The sequence below is a fragment of the Cyrtonyx montezumae genome, unplaced genomic scaffold (genome assembly GCF_038088225.1).
Source record: "Cyrtonyx montezumae isolate F1298 unplaced genomic scaffold, pur_monq_1.0 scaffold_24, whole genome shotgun sequence".
Classification (NCBI taxonomy): domain Eukaryota; kingdom Metazoa; phylum Chordata; class Aves; order Galliformes; family Odontophoridae; genus Cyrtonyx; species Cyrtonyx montezumae.
In genome coordinates this window covers 10,098,247-10,123,226 of record NW_027071981.1, presented here as the reverse complement: position 1 = coordinate 10,123,226, position 24,980 = coordinate 10,098,247, and the positions used below count along the sequence as shown (strand labels likewise).

The window sequence follows — 24,980 nt, the reverse complement described above, 5'->3', positions numbered from 1 at the left end:
TTCTAACTTTGATCTCTACTCTCCTGATAAGTTTCTGTTCCTATTTACACAAGTAAAATCAGAAGCAGTAAGGAGTTTGTGTCTGTTTGATTGTTTTACAATCCACTTTATTTATCTTGTTATCTATCTTGAACTTCTGGTCACCATTGTTTTACACTGTAATATACAGTTTGCATAAGCATCGTAGGATATATCTGAACTAAGAGCAGAAATGTCATAACATTACATATGAATGCATAAAGCCTGGGGAGAGCAGGAGAGCAGTGCCACATATGCTGAAACATTGCAAACACTGTGCAACAGATGCGAGAGGTACAGTGTATTATATGCAAGCCACTTCCAAAATAGTAGGTCTGTTTATATGAGTAAAGCGGACAGGTTTAAGCCCACAGAAATTCCTTTACTGGCATGTTCTTCGTTCTTTAACTTTATTTATTGGTATTTAAATGTATTATACAAGAACGAATCCTTTTATAGATACTGCAGCAGATGGTCAAACACCATGCTTACCTACAATTATATCCCAAATCAGTACGGATGGTTATATCTTCAGAGACAATAAAGGAACAAATGTTCACAGGCAAATCTGAACCATTAAAGGCCCAACCTGCCCTGCAGAAATACAATAAGCCAAATAAAGTCCAGAACCTACACCTGGTGCTCCCGAAGGCTGGAAATTCTGTTAGGTGAAAAGAGGGGTTAGAGTTCCTTCCAGATGAAACAATTCATTAGTTTGTGTAAATGAGTTTAAATTGCATCAGCTAAAATCATTTACATTATATATATACTTAAATCACAGCTTTTAAAAGCATCATATTTAAGGCAGTGGTTTTGAAACCATGAGAGTACAGTGAAGCCTAAAATGATAAAGTAGTAAGTGGTTTTGTTTGGCTAGGAAAAATAATTTTAGATAAACCATGACAATAATTTCTTTTGACTTTGGAAAGAAGCCAGCAAATCAATTATTTGCTCAGCTCTATTTGCGGCAGCAGAAAGTAGTCCTTGCTTCCTGCTGGCTGCAGAGGCAGCTGCTGCTTTAAAGGTAGGTACTTCTGGCCACCTTTCTCACAGATACTCAGTATATTCAGACCAGGCCTGATTAGTGAGTCACATACAGTCAAAACAGGAATAAGCCCATGGGGAAAACATAAAATAAGGTGGCTACAGCAGCCACTTACTCTCAGGTAATTTGTCTCAAGGTTATTAGTGCTTGGTTAGCTGATAAAGGATGCTATTGTGTTTTCACCTCTCTGATTCAGATTGAATCAAATTGTGCAGCTTGCATTTTGATATCTTGCAATATAGATGGATGAAAACATTCTTCAGTATATTTTCCTTTCAACATCAGTGATATGGCTTTCATTGTTGCTCTGAAACAAATCACACTCAATCTTGAAACCCTAATTCGCATAGGTGAAGATTAGACTTGACCCATTGTTTTGACTTTTTGAGCATTCACTTTTGCATCTATTGTCTGTCAAGTTTTGCAGAGTGCTGTATTCATTTTAATCTCTCTGAAGTGTCTGGTTAAAATTAGTTTGTGTTCACGTGTTTCTGTGCTGGAGTTAATGGAAATCAAGAGAACCTTATAAAACAAAAAGGATATAACAAATAAATAAGTTTTTAATGTTTTTTCTTTTTCTGTATTCACTACAAATCCCTCAATATCATAGTTTATTTGGTATTTATTGTTTGCTGTTGATATTTGTTAGAATATTTTATAATACAAACCTAATTATTTGTTAATACAGAACTTCCTTGGAACTCATAATGTTTTTGACTAGTTTGCAAGTATGTGAAGATTTTAAAATACCATTAAAATTAACGATACTATTTTGAAAAGGCCAGAAAAGAACATATACGTCCTTTGGGAGAGGTTGTTAGTACTGTGCTCTTCATTTGTTAATTATTCTGACTGCATCACTAGCTAAATTGAAGGTGAGCCTCCCTTCCACTTTTTGCTATCCTTTTTTATAAGTGCTTTATTTGCTTACATTACATTAGGCAACAGAAATTTGATCGAGGAGAGAGGAGTGCATGTTGTCTTCACCAAGGCATTTCACACTGTCTCCCACAACATTGTTATGAAACTCAGAAGGTGTGGAATAGATGAGAAGATGGTGAGGTGGATTGAGATCTGGCTGACTGGCAAAGTTCAGGGGATTGTCATCAGTGGTGCAGCGTCTGGCTGGAGGCCTGTAATTGGAGGTGTTCCTTAGGGGTTGGTGCTGGGTCTGGTCCTGTTCATCATCTTCATCAATGACGGCACAGAGTCCACCCTCAGCAAGTCTGCTGATGAGCTGGGATGAGTGGCTGACACATCAGAAGGCTGTGTAACAAGACCTGGACAGGCTGGAGAGTTGGGCAGGAAAGACTGGGTGAGGTTTAGCAAGAGCAAGTGTAGAATCTTGCACCTGGGGAGGAATTGCTGCATGTGTCAGTACAGGTTAGGGGTTGCCATGCTGAAAGTGAAGCTCTAGGGGTCCTGGTGGACAACAGGTTGGCCATGAGCCAGCAGTGTGCCCTTGTGGCCAAGAAAGGATGCATTAAAAGAGTGTGGCTAGCAGGGCAAGGGAGATGATCCTCCCCCTCTACTCTGCCCTGGTGAGACTACATACGGAGAACTGTGTGCAGTTCTGGGCGCCCCAGTTCAAAAAAGTTAGGGATCTCCTAAAAGCAGTCCAGTGGAATGTCACAAAGATGATTAAGTGCCTGGGGCATCTCCCATATGAGGAAAGGCTGAGTAACCTGGGTCTGTTCAGTCTGCAGAAAGGAAGACTGAGGGGGAGTGTGATTCATGATTAAAAAAATATCTTAAGGGAGGTGTGAGGTAAATGAATGACACCTGGCTCTTAGTGGTGTGTAGTGATAGGACAAGGAGCAATGGCCTAAAACATGAACATAAAAATTTCCATACTAACATGCGTAAGAACTTCTTTACAGTAAGGGTGATGAAGCACTGAAACAGGCTGCCCAGAAAGGTTCTGGAGTTTTCTTCTATGGAGACGTTCACGACTTGGTTGAATGCCTACCTGTGCAACCTATTGTAGGGTACCTGCTTTAGCATAGGGGTTAGACTTCATGATTTCTTGAGATCCCTTCCAACTCCTGCAATTCTAAGAGAGGAAAGGGAAAATCTTTTCCTACTTCCTCTCAAGAGGAATAACCAAGATACTGTTCAACAACAGGAATTGCCCAGGGAAATGGTAAAGTTGCAATCCCTGGAGGTATTTAGGAGACCATGATGCTAAGGGATGTGGTGTAGTGATGGGACATGATAAGTCAAGTTGATGGTTGGGCTTGATGATCTTGGAGGTCTTTTCCAACCTAAATGACTTATCTATTTTATCACCTCAAGGTGATAGCTGTATGTGTGAGTAAGAGGCCTGATATAAGCGTGCCAGCCATTCAAGGTGGTGGTAGTAGAAACTATCTCTGCAACATTTGATGTCGTTTATGATTTATAATTTTTTAAATGAAGATAGGAGCCTGAATCATCTCTGCTCAAAGTGCACTCAAAGTGCAAACCACTGGAACGCATCTAATGGAAAATGCCCCTCAGTATCCCTCCACCAATATCACTTTCAGCAAAACCCAACTGAGAAGTGCTGCTAAGTGTTTCTCTTTGCTCCTGGATGGCTGGCATGCTTACATCAAATCTCTACATACACATAGAACTATCATACGGAGGTGATAAGAAGCAGAAATGGATGATTATTTTTATTCCTTGTGCAATCTGTCAGATTTTTTCCCCCAATACTTTGTATTTGATGTGGCAGGAGAGGAGAGCACTGCTTTACTAATGGAATGGCCTGTGGGATTCTGTAACATAAGCCTTACAGTTAATAAATCTGTGACAGGGACTACATTATCCTTTACTCTAATTCCTTATTACTCTTCAGTGTTTTTTAGTCAGATTGGGCCATGATAATACAATTTTGTATGTTTACCATAAAGTTTCTTAACACAGTATTTATGTTCCAGTCACTTATCTGGGTTTCATATTCAAATCCCCAAATGGTTTACTATTTTTTCCAAACCTGTCAACTAACTGGGGCTGATTTTTCATTTCTAAATATAAGGTAGGTTGCTTTCCTGTTAGTTTAGCTAAGCCTGGAGGATTCTTGTCTGTTCTAGCAGCATTTTTCCCCCCTTGCGTTTTCTGAGTTACTTGAATGTGCAGTCAAAGAAAAACTTTTAACTCATGGCATTGAACTAAAAACACCACCACTGTACAAAAGAGAGCATAATGCAATTCAGATTGCATCCCATTAGTAAACTCATGAGTCTTTCAAATTCGAGATGATTTTGTCATCCTGTCTCTAGGGCTAAACCAGTTCTGTCTGTGTCTTGGATTCTGTGGCCAGTGAAGTTGAGCCCATAGACCTGAACTGAACCAAAAACTCTTGTATACATTTCTGTGCTCGAAGTAGAATTTGACCCTGTAAATGACAGATTGAAAGAAAACTAAAGAAAAAAAAAACAAAAACAAAAACCCAAGCAGCCAAAATGAAACAAAACATAACAAAACAAAAAAAATCTTTCAGTAATGAAGTTGTTACAGTTACACTTACAGATCTGTATGGCTAATTAGCAGAAAAAGATCTCTGAAAAAAATAGCCTGGTCACTCTGCTTCCAGTCCATGAAATCAAGTATCATAAAACAGTTCATTTTGCATTGTTTTACAAATAGATAGGTATTTTGTCAGGGCATGATAATCTGCCTTCAAATCTGTAGAATCATAGAATTGCTTGGGTCAGATGGGACCTTAAAGACAGTTGAGTTCCAGCCCCCCTTCCCATGAGCAGATAACTTGTGTTAGATCAAGCTGCCCAGGGCTCCATTCAGCCTGGCCTGCTGGATACGAGTTCTCCCTGTAACCAAGCAGACCAAGCCCAGCTCCCTCAGCTTTTCTCCTTACGGGAGGTGCTCCAGCTTTCTGATGTCTTCATGGCCTTCCTCTGGACCCATTCCAACAGTTCTGCACCCTTCTTGTGCTGGGGGTCCCAGGACTGGACGTGGTTAACACTGGGGGATAACTGGATAACCTGGTTTTGTTATCACCATGGGAGAGCAGAAGGGGACAGTGCAGCCCAGGATATGGCTGACCTTTTGGGCTGTAATTCAAATAGCATCATATCAGTCCACCGAGACAGAATAATTGCTTTTTCTATGGGGTATTATCTGCATGGCATTAGGATTATATGAAGTCAGGTTTTGGTGAACATTTGGCTTGAATTTTTGCTGCATTTGCTTCTCCGCATAAAGACACCTTGCCTATTTTCAGTATAATGCAAAATCTTTCATTCCTGCATTAACAGACACACTTAACACACACCAAAATGGAGCTTATGCTTCAGCTTAGTTAACTTACCTGCTCCTCCTGTGCAAACAGTTACTGCTGTATTGACAAAGCTTTGTGTATGTTGACTTGGATCGGTTCAGCATTTTTCTGTATATATTTTATAATTTTGTTTCCTCAAATTATTCTAGCTGTGACTTGAGCTCCTTTTCCTAATCTCATATTCTGAAAATAGCAACTTCCTATTACCCTCGTTAAATTCAAACTGTGTTACTCTCTATCTGAAAATGAAGATTATAGTGTTTGCAAGGATGAGTAAAGTTTATTAATTGGGATTCGTATGGCAACAGGCCAACGTAAAATTGGAATAAATTAATAGGAAATTATTTTAAACACTTTCAAGGAAATATTAAGTCACTGAAGAACATAGACATGCAGCTTAGGAAATACATCTTATAAAAATATACATGTCATTCTCCACAGAAGATTATGGAATTGTATTAGGATAAAAATTTATGTGGTTTTTACTACTATCTGCTATAAATGAATGTGACAGATTCCCAAAATGATAGCTTTGGAAAACTTAAAAATTGAGGTTAGAGAGGAGAAACAAATTTATGCAATAGTAGAGCCTAACAACAATTTAAGTCAACACTCTTACATCAAAACAACTCTAAGCCTAAAAAAAAATAATAAAAGCATGTAATTTCTAGTGGATTGTTCTACAATACAATTTCACTTGGTAGTAGCTCTTGATATTTAAAATAAGTTGTAGATGTTTTAGAAAGCTGCATAAGGCGTGTATTCAAAAATACAGAAGTAAAGAAGACTTAAACCAAAGTATTATTAAGCTGAAGCCTTTCTAGAAATAGTGGCTTTCTTCCACTTAGTAAATTAATCATTAATATGAGATTTATTCGGTATTTGTTGCCTTAGACAGGAAACCTTATGAGCAGAAGCTTTGTTAGGGGACTGCTGAGAACCTCTGAAATGTTACAGTTGATCCATAAGCCTCAGTCCAGATCTTTTACTTTTCTCTTTCAGACATGCATGCAAACAAGCATGTACACACACATCTCACTCACTCTTTCTCCTTCACACGTCGTAGTCCCACGTTCTGTCTTATAGCTGTGATGATTTGTCCAGGAGCCAATATTTGCCCTGCAGGCTGGATGAATTCTCAAGAAGGTAGGGTAGCCTTTGTAGGGGGGTAAGCAATGCAATGCAGTTGTATTGATGTGGATTATTTTTTGTTCGTTTGTTTTGTGGGATTTTTTAAGTACCATCCACTGGAAATGTATTTGGGAAGAAATGCAACTCATAATGACATTTTCTTGAAGCAAGTGTTGCTTGGCTTACTGAAAGCCAGAGGGAAAATAATTATATAAAAATCTTCATTATTCAAGAGCAATAAGCAAAAATTATATAATTGGACAGTTGTTAATCAGTGAAACTGTGTACTCTTTCATGCACCTTGGCAAGAAGTCAGGCTTCCTATGTATAAGAAATCAGGATCAGAACATTTCTAGATTAGAATAATTTCTTACTTTGTGTGTTCTAGGATGGAATGAGATAACTTTGATCTTTCCATTTGAAACGTATTCCATTTCAGAACTGAAGCTTTCCTGAAATATGATGGAAAAAGCTTGACTTTCTTTTTCAAGATTAATAATTAATTTTAACATCTATTTCATAAATATATTAAAAGAATAAACTACATGAAATTGCCAGGTTTTGATGTCACATAGTCTGCAGTCACTTGAGTCCATTGGCAGAATTACAGTTGTTCAAATTTTTTATTTTGTATTATATTGTAAATCTCTGTTTCTGTGTCCTCTGCTTCTTTTCATTCTCTGATTCTATTTTTTGCACATCCCTTCAATAGCTTCAGTGTTTGCCAGATCTTGTAAAAAACAGTCCTCTAGTGATGCTGATTCTTGAATTTGATGGCTATGACATTGCAGCTGTGACTTTAATTAAGTTTATTTTTATCCGACTGTTCTGTTTTGGTGGTTTTGTTTGTTTGTTTATTTTCTTTCCCTTTATTATTTTCATTATGATGGTTGTATTGTTTATATGCTTTATGCTTTTTACATGTTTTATACTAGTGAAGTATCTGGAATAGAAGCATGAACTGAGATCAATTGTTTCTGGGTCTGTATTTAGAAAACTGTAGAAAAGTACTGTAAAGGAAGAAAGTAATGTAAAAGGTATCTGGAAAGGCTCGCATGCTTGAGATGTGTATTTTAACATACTTTTCTGAATGGAAATGCAGGCTTCAGCAGTGGAGAAGTCAATTGCAACAGCTTTATTTTCAAGCTGTGGGAATTCCGTTACAATAAGAATCAAAGGAAATCATTTCTCTGAAGGACAGTTGAAGGGGAATTAGTGATAAGAGAGTGTCCTGCTGATAAGAAATTCAATAGTCATGATGGTCTCTAATGAATTTAATAAACAAGAGACAAATCTTGGGTTAATCTACATGATGTCAAAAAGGCAATGTATTCTTTAAGCAGAGGGGATGAAAACAGCAGGGAGATATTGCTTGGGAGATATCCTCTCACTCTTCACATCAGTGTCACTGACCATGGAGAGAAGGAAGAAATGATTGTCAAGAGTGTAACCAACAGAGACTTGAGATAACTTTTGGAAGAAATAGGGAGTTTCTACTTCTTCCTGTCCTCAGGGACAATAATCTCTTGTGTTGAGAGTGCAGTTCTTTCCCTCGTAGTTATAGCAAACAAATTTTACCCAGGCTTTAATCTGAAATCTAGAAGTAAGTTATTTCAGTTGTGCTTTAGTTCACTTTTGATTTGTTCACCAAGTGTTTCTTCATTTAATGCATGCAAACTCCTGTAAGTTCAAATACAACATCAGGATATCTGACTATCTGAACCACTGAGGGGTAAGCTACAGAGAAAAAAACATCTAGAACAAGTTGTTGAGAGTATTGTTCAATAAAATACTATAATTTAGTAGAGAATTAAAAGGTTTGAAACAGAAAGTTTCCAATCAATATGATGAAGGCTAAAATGCATAAAAACAACTATTTAACATATTCTCTTGAGCCCACGGAGTCTAGGAGCAGGAGAGTATGTTATTTCATGTGTTTTATTTATCAAACATGAGCAATGCATGCAGCCTTGTTACAAGTTGTAGAAAATAATATGGCTCAGTCTTAGAAAGCAAGGTCTAGTCATGGCAGTTTTTGTCAGTGTTAAAAAAATGACATGAATTGATATACACAAATGTATATGACAGCAGTATGTTCACATATCACAGGGCATGTTTCTAAAACTAAAAGTGCACGATGCAGCTTCCTTTCTTTTCTACTCACTACAATCTTTGTGCCTGATGCATTTTCTTCTTTCTTGAATTAATTTGAAGTTGTTTTGTTCGTGATCTAGAATAGAAAGTTAAGGTGAGGTAATATTTTTTTCCAATTCATTTGTCTACTGTAGGTCCAGATAAGGTTTGTTCTTCTCATTGTTTGTTTTGTAAGAGCTGCTTCAAACTGACAAATAGACCTGTCATCTCTAGTAACATCATCTATAAGAAAAAAGAGGGTATTGATAAGAAGTATGCTCTTACTGATTTCTTTACCACCTCTCTGGAGGTGAAAGGAAGGCCTGGAGGAAAATATTTTCCTTTCTTCAGTGCAACAATTTACAGTGCAAATGATTGTGGACGGGAGTCTTATTCGTAGAAATACAAAAATGAACAGGACTGTAGGATATCATCCCAGTCACAAAAGAGTATCAATTATATTTGAGTAGTTCTAGAAAGGCTTAGGTCTAAGATGTTCTGAAATAACTCTATCAGTGGAAATTTTACCATCTTCTAGGCAATCTTTTATGCTGCTTCCCTATCCTTACTGTTGAGGTTTTCATAATGGCTACTCCGAATCTTAATTGCTGCAAAATAGCACATTTCGTTTTCTCCTATCCATTATTGTTATTGAGAACAAATTATTTCCCTATTCTTTTGAAGCCACCTTTTATGTATTTGAATGCTATTTTCATGTTCCCTCTCAGCTGTCTTCTCTTTAGCTCAGTTCTTTCAAGCTTAGCACAGCTCGTCTTCTCTAGACTCTGGTCATGTTACTCTCTTTGCTTTTCTCTCAATTGGCTCACATCTTCCTGGAGTGCGATATCCAAATTTGTTCCTGGTACTCCTGCTGAGGTTTTATTAATGCTGAGCTGAGGGGAAGAATTACTTCATATTTTTGCAGGCTATGCTTTTGTTTGCATATTCCAATATGCTAGAAGCAGATGCCAACTCACAGTGTCATCCTGAGCTATGTTCAGGCATGGAGGCACTCACTAAAACCAGGCAACCAAAAAGCAAACAAGTACTAATGGTTTTACCCTCCCAAATATCAATTAGGTAATAAATCAATCAATAAATAAATGATCAAGATTTATTGAGGATTTATTGATTGAAAATGTACAAGAAAAAAAGTATCCACCTTCAAAAAAAACACACCTATTGTTGTTTACCACAACAAGGTATCAGTGATCAGAATTTAGTAGTTCAGCAATGTTCTCATGCTGTGCACCAACCACTGGAAATTCCATCCTTTTATCAAGACAAAAACCATATGTTGCAGGTTAATGTCCAAGCTTGTGTTAATGAGTTTAATTTTCTCTATTCAGATAGGTCAGAAAAAATTCCTAATGAAGCTTATGGATTTATAACTAGACGTTTCTATGATATCTGCTGATCTTATTGCTCTAACCAAAAACCTTAGTGGTACAGCAATTTGTCCTTTTCCTTTGAAGAGATCAGATTAGAGATTCTAAATAAATTAGCAAAAAAATTACTGTTGTTTACTGTGTAGGTCTGTATTGAATAGTAGTGCAGGGATTCCCTGCTGCTACTTATTTCTACATTCAGCATTTTCCCAAACCATAACAGTACTCAAAGGAAGAAGCAAACTTCTTCAAATGTGTAACTAGAATTTTCTTTCTGAAAGACTAATCTTGTGAATCTGCTTATCTCTGAGCTTCTTCAATGTAAGAAAGCTTTCAAGTTATAAATGTGCTTTGAAGGAAGAAAAAGAAAAAACTGGAGAAAAAAAGAAAAACTAATAATAAATTTTACATACAAAAGACATTTTCATATAGTAGATTGTGTAATTTGAATCCCTCTTTCACTGGAGAAGTAACTTTATAAGTTTTCAGTATCGTAAGCTGTTTCCTCCTGCTCAGTAGCTCGTTATCAGTTAAATATAATTATATTATACTGTATATAGATCCTATTTTCTGGAAGAATTCCAGAAGAAGGAAATGTATTTGGAGGATGTACTGTATATCTAATGGATATTTATTTTAATGGCCTAAACATTGTTCTAAATCTCTTTTTGCATTAACGATAAATTGATCATTAGTCTGAAGTAGGTGAGAATGGTTTCTAATAATTCATAGCTCACACTGATTTTACTGGAATGTTTTGAGCACAGAGATAGTGTCCAGGTCCTTGTCTCATGTTAGTTAAATTCAGGTCAATGGGGCATTGGCTAAAACCACCCTACAGCCTGCCCTTCAACTCTCATTTTGTGGCTTCTACCAGAACATACATATCACAGCCTGAAAGAATGCAGCACCATGTCATGAATGCTCCTCTTCATAGACCTCTTATGTGACTGTAGTACTAGTTGGGATGTTTTCTTAACCAAAGCAGGGTTACTCGTTGTCTAGTATAACACAAGCAAAAAGGCTGCAATGGGAAAGCAAAAAACAGGGATCCTGGACCCAAGCTTTGTGTTAGGTTATAGGACCTAAGGCACATTACATTATCTTTTCATGCAACAAAATGTAGAGCACGTGCCTTGTTAACATACCCCACTCATAGAGTGTATCTCCATTAGATTCTTGACAGAGACGGTTTACATCTGTCCATCTAAATTGATATGAATAGTGTGTCCCCATCTCACACTGAGCTTTATCAGCAATATTTTCAGTTTAAATGTGGCAACACTGATTCATATTTCTCATAAAGAAGATTGTATTTTCATTAAAGCTAGCTTATAGGAGCCAACTAAACATACTCAATAACAAACATTGTAAGCTTATATCTAAACATTCAACCTTCCTCCAGTACCTTGTGCTTCTTCAGTATGAATTGAGTGACCATGAGATGAAGGCTTGCAGAGTATTACTCAGAGTAGGAGTTTTATTGAGTAAAGTGCACTGATTTTTAGCTATAGCAATTATCTACTTGAGTTTAGAGGCAGTTCTGAAAAGCAATTGGGAGGAAATGTATTCAATCCTAAATAAAAAAAAAAAATAGTGATGAAAGAAAGACATCTTATTTTTTCTAAACCAAGACCATAAGAATGTTGAACATCATTTTCAAAATAAAATATTTTTTTAAATGTTATGCTTTAAGATTTCTAATATGTTTCCTTTATTTCTCAGTACAAATAATTCAAAATCTTTTCATGTTATAAATGGAGAAGAGTTTCACTAGAAGTTTGTTTTTTTTTGCTCTACTCAGTGTTTTGCAAAGCACTTTGATATATCTGGATGAGAAAGACTATTAGCAAGCTTTTTTAAACAGAGCAGCCACAAATCAGTAGCGTGTGCAGTACAAACTCCACTAACAAAACAACGCTGCTGCAGGAGGCAGGGATATGGAAAAACCGTGATAATTCATATTATGTGATTGTCTTCCTCCAGTGCATGGCATAATTCTGATTAAAATTACTGGCAGTACTCTGTGTGCATCAAAGAAAAAACAGCTCCAGGAACTGACATCCTGTTAAATCTGGAAGAGCTATTACAGGCTAGTGGTTCAATGTGGTGGTTTTTGAAAACTTCCTAATGAAAAGCCAGTATGTATTATGCCCCTAAGCTTTTCTGGGCAGTAATGCTGAACTATGTAAGCAAAGAAGGCCAGAAATACACCCATATTTTATACTGAAATTTATAATAGTTTTTGCATGTGCAAAGATTCAAGGAATGTGTTTCAGACCTTTTTGTCCTGCTCAGAATCAAAATTAGATCCAAGAATGTTGAAAGAAAGCTGTTAGCTTTCCAAGCCTTTAAAAATATGTATGCATCATGTATTTTTCTTTTTTTTTTTATTGCACCCGTTTTTATGCACTGAAACATGCAGGTGGAATTAGGCAAGTTTTGATAGAGATATAAAGTGTCAACTGAGGAGCCTTGCATTTTCTTTCCTGCTATAACCTGGTTTTAAAAGATAAGTTGGTTGTGACTCTTCATTTTAATTATATAGCAGTTGCCTTGTCTTAGCTAAGTGTTTAATTCATTAAAAAACAAGACACGGGCATGAGTTAAATGATTTGCTGTTTCCATTCCATAGTTGCAAGAATTACTTCTTGCATATATGCTAAGGAGAACAGATTTGGTCCTGCAAAACCAGCTTACAGTGATCATCTTTTCCCGTGCAACATATCCCCTTAGGCGAAGATGATCAGATTTATACAGGATTCCCATTTGTCTGTATGTAAGAACTAAGGAAGGCCCACACATCTACCATTATTCCAAACACTGGCATTTATTATGAAGTGATCTCTAAGTGCTTTAAATGTAATATTGGCTCTAATTCCACACTGAATGTTCGTTAGAGCTTTATAGTTATACACTCATATGTGCAGAAGACTTAATCCTGCAATGCACTGTTTAATAGTGCTTGAAGATGAAAGCAGCTGAAACCTTTCAGCATTGGTGGTAAGGCTATAATTCTGCCAAGCCTTACTCATGCAAATAATCTTTATCCTTGTGACTGATAACATTGACTTGTCTTGTCAATTAGCTATTAAGTGACTAATGGTTTGTAGTGATTTGCCCAAGTTTGCCCTGCAAGCATGTGACAGAGGCAGCTGTAGGACTTCCATCTTATCCATACCATCAAAGGGTAGAGAAGGGTGTTACAGGTATATATAGTACAGTACATCACCTGATAGCCTAGCAATGTATCATCACAGAACTAGTTAATTTTATGGTGTCACTGGATGAGAAACATGAACTGTGACAGTACTATATGGGTAGCTGTCATTATTTGAACACTTCAAAAAATTATCTGTATTTTCTCTATTAAGGTCTCCTATCATTGTCATTAGGAGAATAACGGGAAACCTGTATCACCAGATATTCTCTCTCATTCAGTTAATTATCTTTGGTTTGTGAGGTAGCTTAATTTTCCTTGTGCTACCAATAGTCCCGCTCAAAGAAGTGCAACATGAGGGGTTTTATCTGTGTTGCTGATTGGCTAGGAAGTGATGCATTTGGGACTCTCAGAGCTTCTCCGATGACTATTTATTTAGATTGATAAAAAGAGAAATCAGTATTACTTGGGAAAAAAAAAATAGCTAGAACTTTCGTTTAACATTACAAAAGAGGGCATTGCTTAATCCCTGAAGTAGGAAATTGCTTTTCTTCATGATCCATTGCTTTCATACTGTTTCTGGCTGCTGGTGCTGAAGAAAAGAAAAACTGTTCTCCCTCTGTTTTCACTGTATCTATTTTCTTATCCTCCGTGAAAACTTGACTGTTAATTTGTTGCTGGAGTAAATAAAGGGAGGAGGAAGCTTGTCTATTTTGTCTTAAATGGGCTTTGCAAATTGGAAGCAAAGCAAAAATGTATGTGGGAAACAGAAAAATGAAATTAAGGATTTGAAACAGTATATCAAAGCTGAAGATGTGATTTTTCTGTTGCTGGAATTTCTGGTATAAGCTTATACCTAAATTCAGCAGTGCGTTCTCAGAAGATGAATGTAACTGAAGAGTGTCTTTCCTTGCATTCTAATCTCATATGCATAGAGAGAGACAGCAAGCAATAATAAAAACAAAAGGCACGGCTGGACGGAAATTGTGCTATCTTGTTTCGCTTTGCTTAGAACTCATTCTTTTTTTTTTTTTCTGTTAAAGCACCTATTGTTTTAATTGCTTCTAATGTGCATTATGAAATTATGACATGTTACAGCTCAGGGCTGGAAAATGCTAATAGACTGTAGCTAAGGAATGGTAATTTAATTTTAGACGTTAGAACATCTAGTTAGTGATTCTCTGCCATTGTCGGGACAGGTCACGGAATGCATTCAAAGTAATTAAAACTTAACAGTTGCAGTTTATATTTTTCCTCTCATAACAGCAGAAGTTGTGTTTTCCTCTTTTACTAACAGTGACTCTTGTTTCTTATAATTATCTGATTTTTTTAATTTGTTTTATCAATTTAGTCTTGCAAATTAATCAAAGGCTATGCTAGCAAAATAGCAATTTGAAAATAATTGTGAGTTTTTGATAAAACAGAAAAGGAACATGTAGGTTTTATTTTAAGGTTTTGCTTGTGCTAGGCAGATGAAGAAAATAGCAAGACCACACCATATGCCCAATAAAAGCTTCATTAGAAAGACATTAGCAGAGTAATCCAGGTTAGTCTGTGGTTTATTTTATTTAGAATGTAATAAGCTAAGTTCATTAGTTTGCAGACTTAATGCTTTCTACTGTACCTCAAAGCAACCAGTAACAATTCCACTGAGACTCCACAGATCTCACTGACACCTGTCAAGATAAACACATGGCTCTCTGGGGGAATCATCTTGGCAACGTAACTGAGAAAATCTGGAAGAAAGTAAGTCTTTCACACACAAAAGAGTGTCACACATTGTAAACTTTATTAATGATTTTTCACATACCTCTGAGGTCATATATCTCTCTTTAAAGCATAAGAAAAAAAAAGTCAGATCAATCTCTGAGGAATAAATATTTTTGAATGTACAATACTGCATTTGGAATGTATTTTAAAGAACTTGAAGGATATAGAATAATTATGCAATTTGAATTGAGCCTCAGAAAGGCTGTCTAAGACCAGCAATTGAATTCTGCATTCCCCCAGGGATAATATATTAGATTACAAGGATTATTGTAGTGACAGTATTTTTGCCACTGCATTTAAGATTGTCAGCATTTCCATTTTAAACCTGCATCTTCAGAGGTTCATAACTCAACTATAGACATTTGCTTGGCACTACAAACACGGTTTCTGCAGAATAGTGATACATTTTCTTTAAAACAAACAAACAAAAGGCTTAAAGCTAAATAAGTATTTGGACATTTTGAAGTTATGAATGCCAAAAGTTAATGGTGTTCTCTTACAGTTCTGACTGTGGTCATTTCTACATCTGATCTGTAACAGTACTACTCTCTGGGATCTGAAACAGTGTGTTGATAAATGGACGGAATGATAGCAAGATGTTCCTTACCTTTTTCTCTGTCAGAATTGTTACAGGACTAACAGGTTTAGAGAAGGCAGTGGTTGGTACTGTGCTGTACATCTTCTCTTCCAAGGACTAGAAGAATAGGGGAGATAATCATAAACCAGGATGGGAGACACCTCAGAAATCACATCAGGAAAATCTGCTTGAGGATGTATTCATAGAATTATGCAATGCTTTGAGTTGGAAGGGATCTCACAGACCACACATTTGCAACACCCTGCTTTGAGCAGGGTCACCTCCCACTGGATCAGGCTGCCTAAAGCCCTTTCCAAGCTGCCTTGAATGCCTCTAGAGCTAGGGCATCCACAGCTTCTCTGAGCAACTTGGCTCAGTATCAAAACATCTTCCAAGTTCACAATTTCTTCCTAATATGCAATCTAGATCTACTCTCTTTTAGTTTAAAACTCTTTTGCCTTTTTCTATTACTGTCCACCGACCCTGACAAAGAGTACCTCTCCAGCTCTCCTGCAGGCTCCCTTTAAGTACTGGAAGGCCACAATGAGGTCTCCCTGTAACTTCTCCAGGCTAACAAGTCCAGCTTTCTCAGCCTCTCCTCATAGAAGAATTGTTCTAGACCTATAATCATCTCTGTAGCCCTTCTCTGGGCCTGCTCTAACAAGTTCATGTCTCCTGACCTGTTTTAGCTTCAGGCATTCCGTTATTTAGGTCTCTCCCTAGTACCTGTGAGCTTCCCACCAAAGAAAAGGTGATCATTGTTCTATTGAAAGCTCTTTCAATCCAATTTCCCATCTTAGGGCCATTGCACTTGGAGTTTAGTTTTAGCTTGGTCCTGACATGGCACTTATCCCAGCTTTTGTTATGTAAATCATAACAGGAGCTACACTACAACCCAAACACAACCTATTTATGGAGATCTTTATAAACAAGTATGTTTTGCTTATTTTTGTATGCTTGTACTGGACACAGGAGAGCACCACTCTGAATTCTGTTATTGGCACCTACCACTGATTTCATCAAACATCATGATGACTGTTTTTCAACTTATTTTAGAGTGGGTTTTGTTGTTGTTTTCTTTGGTTGTTTGGTTTTTGTTGTTTTGTTTGGGGTTGTTCGTTTTTTGTCCCTGTCCAGAGCGTTTGCTGACTTCCAATTAATAGCATTTAAGCTGCAGTTAGGGATCTCCCTGCCCTACAATATTGTAGTGCCAATTCCTGTGGCAGCACTGGTAGAAATCAGAGAGACTTCTGCAGGTTCTGCAACTGTCTAATTGTTCTTGTAGTAGTCCAGAGAGAATATGAGTACAGCCTGCTTTGCTTTATACAGGACAACGAGTCTCTTAAATGCCTCCATGTATATACATGTGGACTTGCCCTAAATTCCCATGGCTTTATATTGGAATGAAAAGGGGAACCTAGCCAGTGTTAGCACCCTTTGTGTAAATGTGGAAATAAATAAATAAATAAATAAATAAATAAGAAACAAAATTGAATGGTATTACACCATCGGCAGCCAGCAAAACACAGCTCCACAGCTCCAGTGGAATATGAGCCATCCTCCTGAAGGCAAGTCAAAGCAGGGCTAATGCAAGCAACAGTGCATGGACTTGGCTAAGTGCCCTGCAGACTGATGGACCAACGAGGTTGATTTCAAACCAAGAGGGAGCTTCCTTTCAGAGTCAGCTCCATGTTAGAAAATGTTCTCCAACCAGTCCCTTTTATTCTTAACTGAAAGGATGTGGCTTATGAGTGGTTCCAGTAGGAAGAAACAAAATCAGCTTGCTTTTGACGACAAGGAATAGAAAGAATGAAATTATTGCTCTTTTTGTGTATGCAGAGTCAAGAAACATTTAATATGAAGATTTAAGCCTATTTGGATGGACAGATTCATGGACTTATTAGCTGTGGATGGATTTATTTTTTTACAATATATTGAGAGAAAATACCCGCATTACAAAGAAAGCAAACTAAGTATTTCCATTGTCAACTTTTTTTGTCACGTGTTATAATCTATCTGTATGAAAGAAGACATAGAAAAGCTAGATAATCACCAAACATTGGATTTTCCGTGCATTTTATGACTACACAAACACTTCATCTATCTCTCCTAGAATTATGTTTTTTTTTACCTTCCAAGTTCCTGAGAAGTTTATATGATAAACTGTATTGGGTTCCTTTCCAAAGTAAAGGGTTTCTGCCCTTTCTTTAAATTACATGGGTTATGTACACAAACAGGCTGTGATTCTTATTCCCTGGTGACAGGCCTAAATTCTATATCTCACAATTCATTTGCTTTTGAAATAAACACTTTCTCCTGCTTTAAAGAGGAAAAGTAACACTTTTTAATGGAAAATCAGACATCTGCAGTATTGGAAGATTCTGGGTATAGGTCTGGAATGTCATCAGAGTTTATAGCAGTAAGTGCTGGTAGGTAAACCTGATACCTTGTGCATTTTCTCTTCTTTCTGTTGTCTGTCTGACATACAAACATGAATTCTTTCCTCCTTAATTGCAACCATAGGTGTTGTAGTAGGCGTTTCCATTAGTTTTGAAATGAAATGAGATTCCATACATAGCAGCACAGAAAAGCTACAGTAGGAAAACACAACAAATGTGTTAGTGTTCCATTGAACAGCATTCTCTGTAATACAAGCACATGTTTCTAGAGCCTTTTTTCTATCCAAATTTGCTACACATATTTGAGCTTCAGGAGTTTATGCATAGATGTTGCAGTATAAAGTGTGGAATTTCATCGCTGGCAAGCAGAGATGGGCAAAAAAGTCTGGTTGCATAAGAAGGCACTTAACCTAAAGGAGCCCTGAATTTAACTGACAACTTCTGCTAGCCTAAGGCACGGTCTGCGCTGAAGCTTTGCTGGTGTCGCCAAGTTGTTTATCTTAACTGATGTAACTATATTGACAAGAATCAGGATGTAGGCACATAAAGTTGTACCAGCTAGAAATAGCCCATTTTATTCAGTGAAATAGTGTAAATTATACTTGTGGAAGTAGTCATTCTGTTTTTGTAAGTCTTCGTTGGGAGCATTTGTAGGATAATGGCATAGCTCACTAGAAGAAATGAGGAAAAGATGTGTTTTTACAATTAGGGATATTCTTGCTCATAAACCTAGGCAGCTTCTGGTATTAATAGAGCACTTGGTAGAGATAACTTGATTAAAAGTCACGTTTACTATCAATGTGACCTGTATAGGGTAAGTGTTAAATGGGGTTAAAACAACTCCATTAAATTAGCTTCACTGAGCTAAGGTTTGGGCACATTTCCAAAATACTGAAAACTATCGTGTGATCACTGTAGTTTATTGTCACACACATAGCTTGTTTGCTATGGCTCTAATAGGACATTTATTTGTTTACACAAACTCTGTTCACTGCCTCTCTGCTCCCCTTCTTCCTTCTCTGGGTGAGACCTTCACAGACTGATACTGCAGTGGTGGATACATGATTTCATGCCCTTGGGAAGTGCAGTCAGATTATTTCAACTTCAACTAGTCCTCAGCTAACAAAGATTCATACTCACTCTTATGTCAGCAGGGGGTAAAAAAGAAAGTATTTTAAATCAGAAAATGATGCTTACCATTGGTTTTCGTAATGTTTACTTGCAGATGCTTTCAACTTTCTTTACTTTTCATTAAAAAGCTCAACTCTGAGTGCTAAGACTCCCAATTAAGAGTTTTAAATAAAACATGAAAAGACCAGAAGTATCTTACTACCAAGATTTGCTTCAAATTAGAAAAAAGTGCTTGGTATAAAAAGACCTAAACAAGAGAGGATTTTATTTCCTCACATTTCCTTCTTTTGCTTTTCTGTTCCAATCCTTTTGCTTTCATGCACACTTATTTCTTTGACTTCCTTTTCCCTTTCTGTTATCCTTTTAGTTTTCAATCTCATGATATTTTCCATGAATTATTTTCTCCCTGTTTCTCACCCATGTACTGCATTAGATCACCTTTTGCTCCCTTGAAACTTGGATAGTCTCCTCGTTTCTTTCCATGGTTCAGAATGCAGAGGTGGAAAAATGCCAAATGTCATTAAAATTAGAGTATATGCTAAAATTAGCACATGCAGGAGCACGTGGCCCAATCCAGAAAAGGATGCCCACTTGGGCGTGTTCCTCCCCATTCACATTTTCACCAAATAACTAAATAAGATGCCTAAGTAGGGTTGTGGAGATTTTGTCCTCAGCAGCAAAATAATCCACCACTTTAGCAGCCCCTAACTAGCGTTCAACATCACATGGCACCTAAAAATAATCGTGGAATTATCGAATCATTATGGTTGGAAAAGACCATTAAGATTATCACGTCCAACTGCTCACCCACCCCCACCACTCCCACCGACCACGTCCCACAGTGCCACATCTACACAGTTCTTGAACGGTGACTCCGCCACATCCCAGGGCAGATTGTTTTCATCTGTTACTGCTCTTTTGGAAAATATTCTTTTTCCAAATACACAAATATATACAATCAAAAAGAACTGCTCTAAGTAGTCTCCAAGCGGAGATTTGAACTGGAAACTTTAGTGGTGGTTATGTGCATGCACTGCATAAATAGTATATATTTAATAACATGAGCACTTAAGCTCTCTTTTTTGTCTTCAAATATTAAATGAAGTACTTTTGAAGTACATAAACATTTTATTCATTTGTCCATGGTATTTAAGTATGTCAGATAGGCCTCCATGATGAAGATAGCAGGTGGAATAAAATCTTAGATCTCAGGCAACAAATGTACCTAACAGGACCAAGAATACAGAGACAGAGTTATATCCACATGAAAGGATGGATTTTAGTTGAACAAACGAAGCTCAGGCTGGAAGGGATCTGTACAAAGATCTGCTGTAAGGCTACAACTAACAGGAACCCCACAATGGAGGTCCTGCCCTGCCTTCCAGGATGCCAAAAGGGAAATTCCCACTGAGCAGTGGCAGATCAGAACTCACAATGGGGGCCTTAAAAGAGCCAAGCAGGAGATGGCCTAGAGAGGACTTGCCAGCTGAGGTTCACTGTGCCAACTGCATCGTTACACAGTTGGCAGTGCAGCTTCCTATTTCACGGAAGTGTATGAGATTTAAATTATTGGTAAGCTGTCTACTATCATTAAGAACAATCAGTTAAGTACTGCATTTTTCTAAAGCAACATGTCAACAGTTTACCAAAAACCTGGGTCCAGTGACTGAAATATTTTGTTTTCTGAGTCTGACTGATAGAAAACAGTAGTATTTATGGGTGAGCTTCCTAATGTGCATTACTTGCAGGAACAGGACTTTGTGGCCTTGAATTTTAGAGGCACTGACAAATCCAGGCTGCAGTTCTTTGAGAGAATTTATTGTACTGGAATTTTTTTTTTAAACCATGAACTGTTTTGTGGGATTTTCTTGTTGTTGGTTGGTCAATTGTTTTGGTGGCTTTTTTTTGTTTTTTTTTTTTTTGGAAAGGTGACAGTGCACAGCAGTTGCAAGATGATCGTTTGGAAATTTGAGCTTCTTCCTTTGCACTAAGGCTTCTCAAAGGCATAGGTGGGAGAAGCCCCTGAGTTTCTTATAAGCTGCATTTCCATTTTGCAAGTGGAGCTGGGTTAGTGGGACATACGTGCACTTTCATGAAGCCTGAGAAAGGTTTTGGTGCTAAGCCTGCTGGGTTCATCTGTGTTCCCCTGGCGTGTTTCTATCGTCGCGTGAAGGTCTTTTACAGTCTGCCCCAGCAGCTCTGCAATACTTGCAGAAGGGCAACGTTTCCATCCTGGGGTGGAAATCTGCACCCCCGCCCCTTGCAGGTTGGGGGGTGCAGCCGCTCCCTCGGCTCCGCTCGGGGTTTTGGGGTTCTCCTCTCGCCCCAGGGGAGCGACCCGTGCTGGGCTGAGGACAAAAAGCTTTTCCTTTCCTCCTGCCTCCGCGGCTGAGTAACGACTGCAACTTCGGCTCGCGAATTAGAAAGTAGCTCAGCAAACTGCAAGCGGTCTGCGGTTGAAATGAATGCGAAGCGTATAAAAAGGCATTTTCACACCCACCGCTCGCCCTCTCACGCATCCGCACCCATGATCTCATGCCGCCGAAGGCACGGCACAGGATTACGGGAGGCTGGGAGCGGCGAAAGGGGAGGGGAGGGTGGGTGGTGGAGAGGAGAGCGGCAGCGCGTGGCTCTCACACCCTGTTGTGCCCAGGTGCGGTACTGCAGGTCTCGAACGCGGCATCGCCCCGCTGCGGTGCGGGCGAGGCGGCGGCGGAGCCCCGCAGCCGGGGTGGGAGGGGGGTAGAGGGGGTATGGCACAGGGACGTTACCAGCCCGGTTGGTGGCGGTGGGCGGCCGAGTAAGGCAGGGAAATGAAATAAAATAAATCAAAAATAAAACACTTCTAGAGCCACCCCCCCCCCAAACCGTAACTCTTTGTTAGGCGCCATGTGTGTAATTAGCGGACAGCCAAAGCCTGTGCTCGGAAAGACAGAGGAAACGTCAGGCGGGTGAAGTTTAGGCCAATTAGAAGACCCGAAGTCGTTCCTTTTTGAGACGAGAGCGGGGTTTTGAGGCGCTGCCACAGGGGAGCTCTCGTCGTTGCGCGGGGCGGCCGCGTGCCCGCACCGCCTTCTGGCAGCTCCCGAGCGGAGCGATTGTGTGGGAGCTGAACTCAGCCTCCCTCCTTAACATAGGCTCGTCCTCTGCATTGCATCCAGGCTTCGGTGATTTGCTGTTTGGAGACTGCAGATTTGCATAGCCCTGCTCTTCGCAAGCATGGTTATTTTTTTTTTCCCAGCTTCTTTCATAAGGGTGCACTATTCTCCCTGAAAACATCCTCGGGTGTTACTGTCAGTAGTCAGAGCGCTGAGCTTGCCGGAGCAGCCCGCTCATTGTCTGGGTGCGAGTGTGCGTGTGTGTGTGTGAGTGTGTGCGAGCGGGTGTGCGTGTGCGCGCCGGGAGAGCCCGCTCCGAGGGGCTCACCAGTTCGGAGATGAATGGAGGGAAGAGCAGCAGTTTGATTTTTCTCCGCTTTCCCAGCGCCGGCTGATGGAGAGGCATCCCCTTCTTTCTTCCTTAGCAAAAATGTGGCACCGTTGGCAACCCCGCGGATTTCTGAGGATGGGGGAACGCTTGGCGCTCTCGTAAACCTTTGCAACTGTGGAGTATTGTTAATGAGCAGCGGCCCCGGGAAAGCTGAAACTAGCGATTGTGTGAGCGCGGGGCTATTCCTCTCTTCCACCTCTTTGCCAAGGCTCTCACCTGCCTGGATTCTCCGCCTCTGACTATGTCTCGGATTGTTTTGGGTAGAAGAAGACCGGGAGAAAAGGATCCTCGGAAGCTTTCCCGCAGGGAAGAGATGGCTCGCCTGGTGCCGTGAGCCGACAGCCCCGGCTGCGTGTGTGCGAGCGCTCCTGCCCAAAGTTTGCCTCCTTCGCCGTGGCCGCCGCTCCCCCCGAGGCCGCCGCACACCGAGGATGGGGGGGTTCCTCAGGGGCAGCCCCGAGCCGGGCCCCGCCGGTGGCAGCGGCGGCAGCGCTGGGGGCCGCCTGGCACTGCTCTGGATAGTCCCGCTCACGCTCAGCGGCCTCCTTGGGGTGGCATGGGGTGCCTCCAGCCTGGGCGCTCACCACATTCACCATTTCCACGGCAGCAGCAAACATCATTCAGTGCCTATCGCTATCTACAGGTCACCGGCTTCCTTGAGAGGCGGACACGGTGGGTTCGGACACGCCGCTCGGTTCCCTGCGGGGCGGGGTGGGCTCCAGGGCAGAGCCCGTCCCGCTGCACCTGCCGAGGGGCGGGCGGGCTGGGACTCCATCGGCGACCGCGCGGGAGGAGCCCGGGGTCGGCGCCGGCACTTCCCCCGGGGACCCCCACGCTGCGCCCCTCGGACCCCGTCCGCCCGGAGGAGCATCCTCCTCCTGCAGCCGCTGCCCCCCGCCGGGAGAGCCCCGGCTCTCGGCCCCGGTGCCCCCTGCCCCAGCCGGGGGTGCGCAGACGAGCGGGGCGGGCGGGGGCTGTGTCCTGCGGCGAGGGGCAGGGCAGGGCTGGGCTGGGAGCCGGGGGACCCGGCGGGGAGCGAGGGGCGGGGAGGGAGCCCGTGCGCTGCTGAAAGCGCTGGGAGGATCGCGTCCTTCCCATTCATTACCACGGTGGAAAGTCGATGAACTAAGGCAGAGGTCAGCTAATTATGCAGGGGACAGGGAAGTAAGCGCTTCATCGCTCGGAAGGGGTAATATTGACGCTGTAGTGGTCCGGAGAGAGACGGAGATTCAAAAAAAATAAAATCCTTTCAGGTGTAAATGCTTCAGAATTACAGCCCAGAGGCACTTAGTTTCCGAAGTGACTGGAAGCTGCTTATTGTCGTTTAAACAGCGCTGTTACAGTTTTTGCATATCTACTTACACGAACCTATACATAAGTACATGCGAAATAGGCATGCGTATGTTTAGTGTTACTGAAAGCTTTAAAAGAAAGCTAAGCACCAGACTGTGTTTTAGGGATTTAAAACCAAAGCCTCCCTTTGTCTCCGAGGGAGGGGAAGAAAAGATAAAGAAAAACCCTTGTTGGCTTCTGATTAGATTATACAGCTTCATTCCTCCTCATTTTCTCCTCTTGCCTTGCTTCATTTGCACGATCATACGATGCCATTTACAAGATTTGCAAAGTGAAAACCAGATCTCCTGCTTAACCTTTGCATCTCTGGGCGAGGTGACCCAGTTGCAGGCATGAAGAAGTCAGGATTCATTGGGTTGCTATTTTTTTTTTTCCAGTGATTAACAGTGCCAACGTTGGAAGATGTGATTGCATTGTTCACTTGAAAATTTCCTTTGTGTGCGGGAGACCCCTCAATGCTAAACTGCCAGAAATGACAAAATGTATAGGAATGACTCCTCTGGAGCATTTTGTTAATTAGAAAAGAAGTTATACGGTTGGGCTAATCCAAAAGAGAGAGGGAGAGAAATTCAGGCCACCACTCTCTGCTGTAGTGTGTTCAGGCAGTGCAAGACTGAGAATGCTGCGTGCTCTGCACTGGATGTGCTTAAAGGGAAAATTAGAGATGTACCCGTGCATTATACACGTACATATTATCATTCCTTGGGTTTCTGTACATCTGGGGCTTGCTGGTAATTTGAGGGGAGGCTAAAACAATGAGGGAAAAAGAAATGTAATCATACAAGTACCAGCCACAGTTCTGTAGAGTGATTTTAAAACACACACCTTTTGCCAATTTTTAAAAACGTTAGCTTGGACTCAGGATAATGGTCTAGAAAGGCAACTCTCTTAGAGGAAATGAGTCTTGTTAAGGGAAACGAAAGATGAAGTGGTGGAGCTGACACGTAAGGACTTCATAGGGAAGCCCAGGAGCCTCTCCAGAAGTTAAGTAGCTGATTTTACGAAATGAAAGATGTTACATGTCATAAGAAGGTATTTTGAAGCATTTACCTGGTAACTCAAAGAGTCCTTGATTTTCTGCGTTTATCAGAAGCTCTGCTATTG

The 24,980-nt window shown here is 40.1% G+C and overlaps 1 protein-coding gene across 19 annotated transcripts in view; it reads left to right on the top strand.

The window, feature by feature from the left end:
* Positions 1-24,980, top strand: part of NRXN1 (neurexin 1) — a 625,130-nt gene that overhangs the window by 348,026 nt on the left and 252,124 nt on the right. For 4 of the 19 annotated variants that reach the window (XM_065739659.1, XM_065739658.1, XM_065739657.1 and 1 more), the window contains exon 1: positions 22,955-23,195. The exons of the other annotated variants lie outside the window; for them this stretch is intronic. In XM_065739659.1, coding sequence (XP_065595731.1) covers positions 22,955-23,195 — 241 coding nt within the window. Of the gene's footprint in view, positions 1-22,954; positions 23,196-24,980 lie in introns of those variants that run through there. 19 annotated transcript variants of the gene reach the window in all.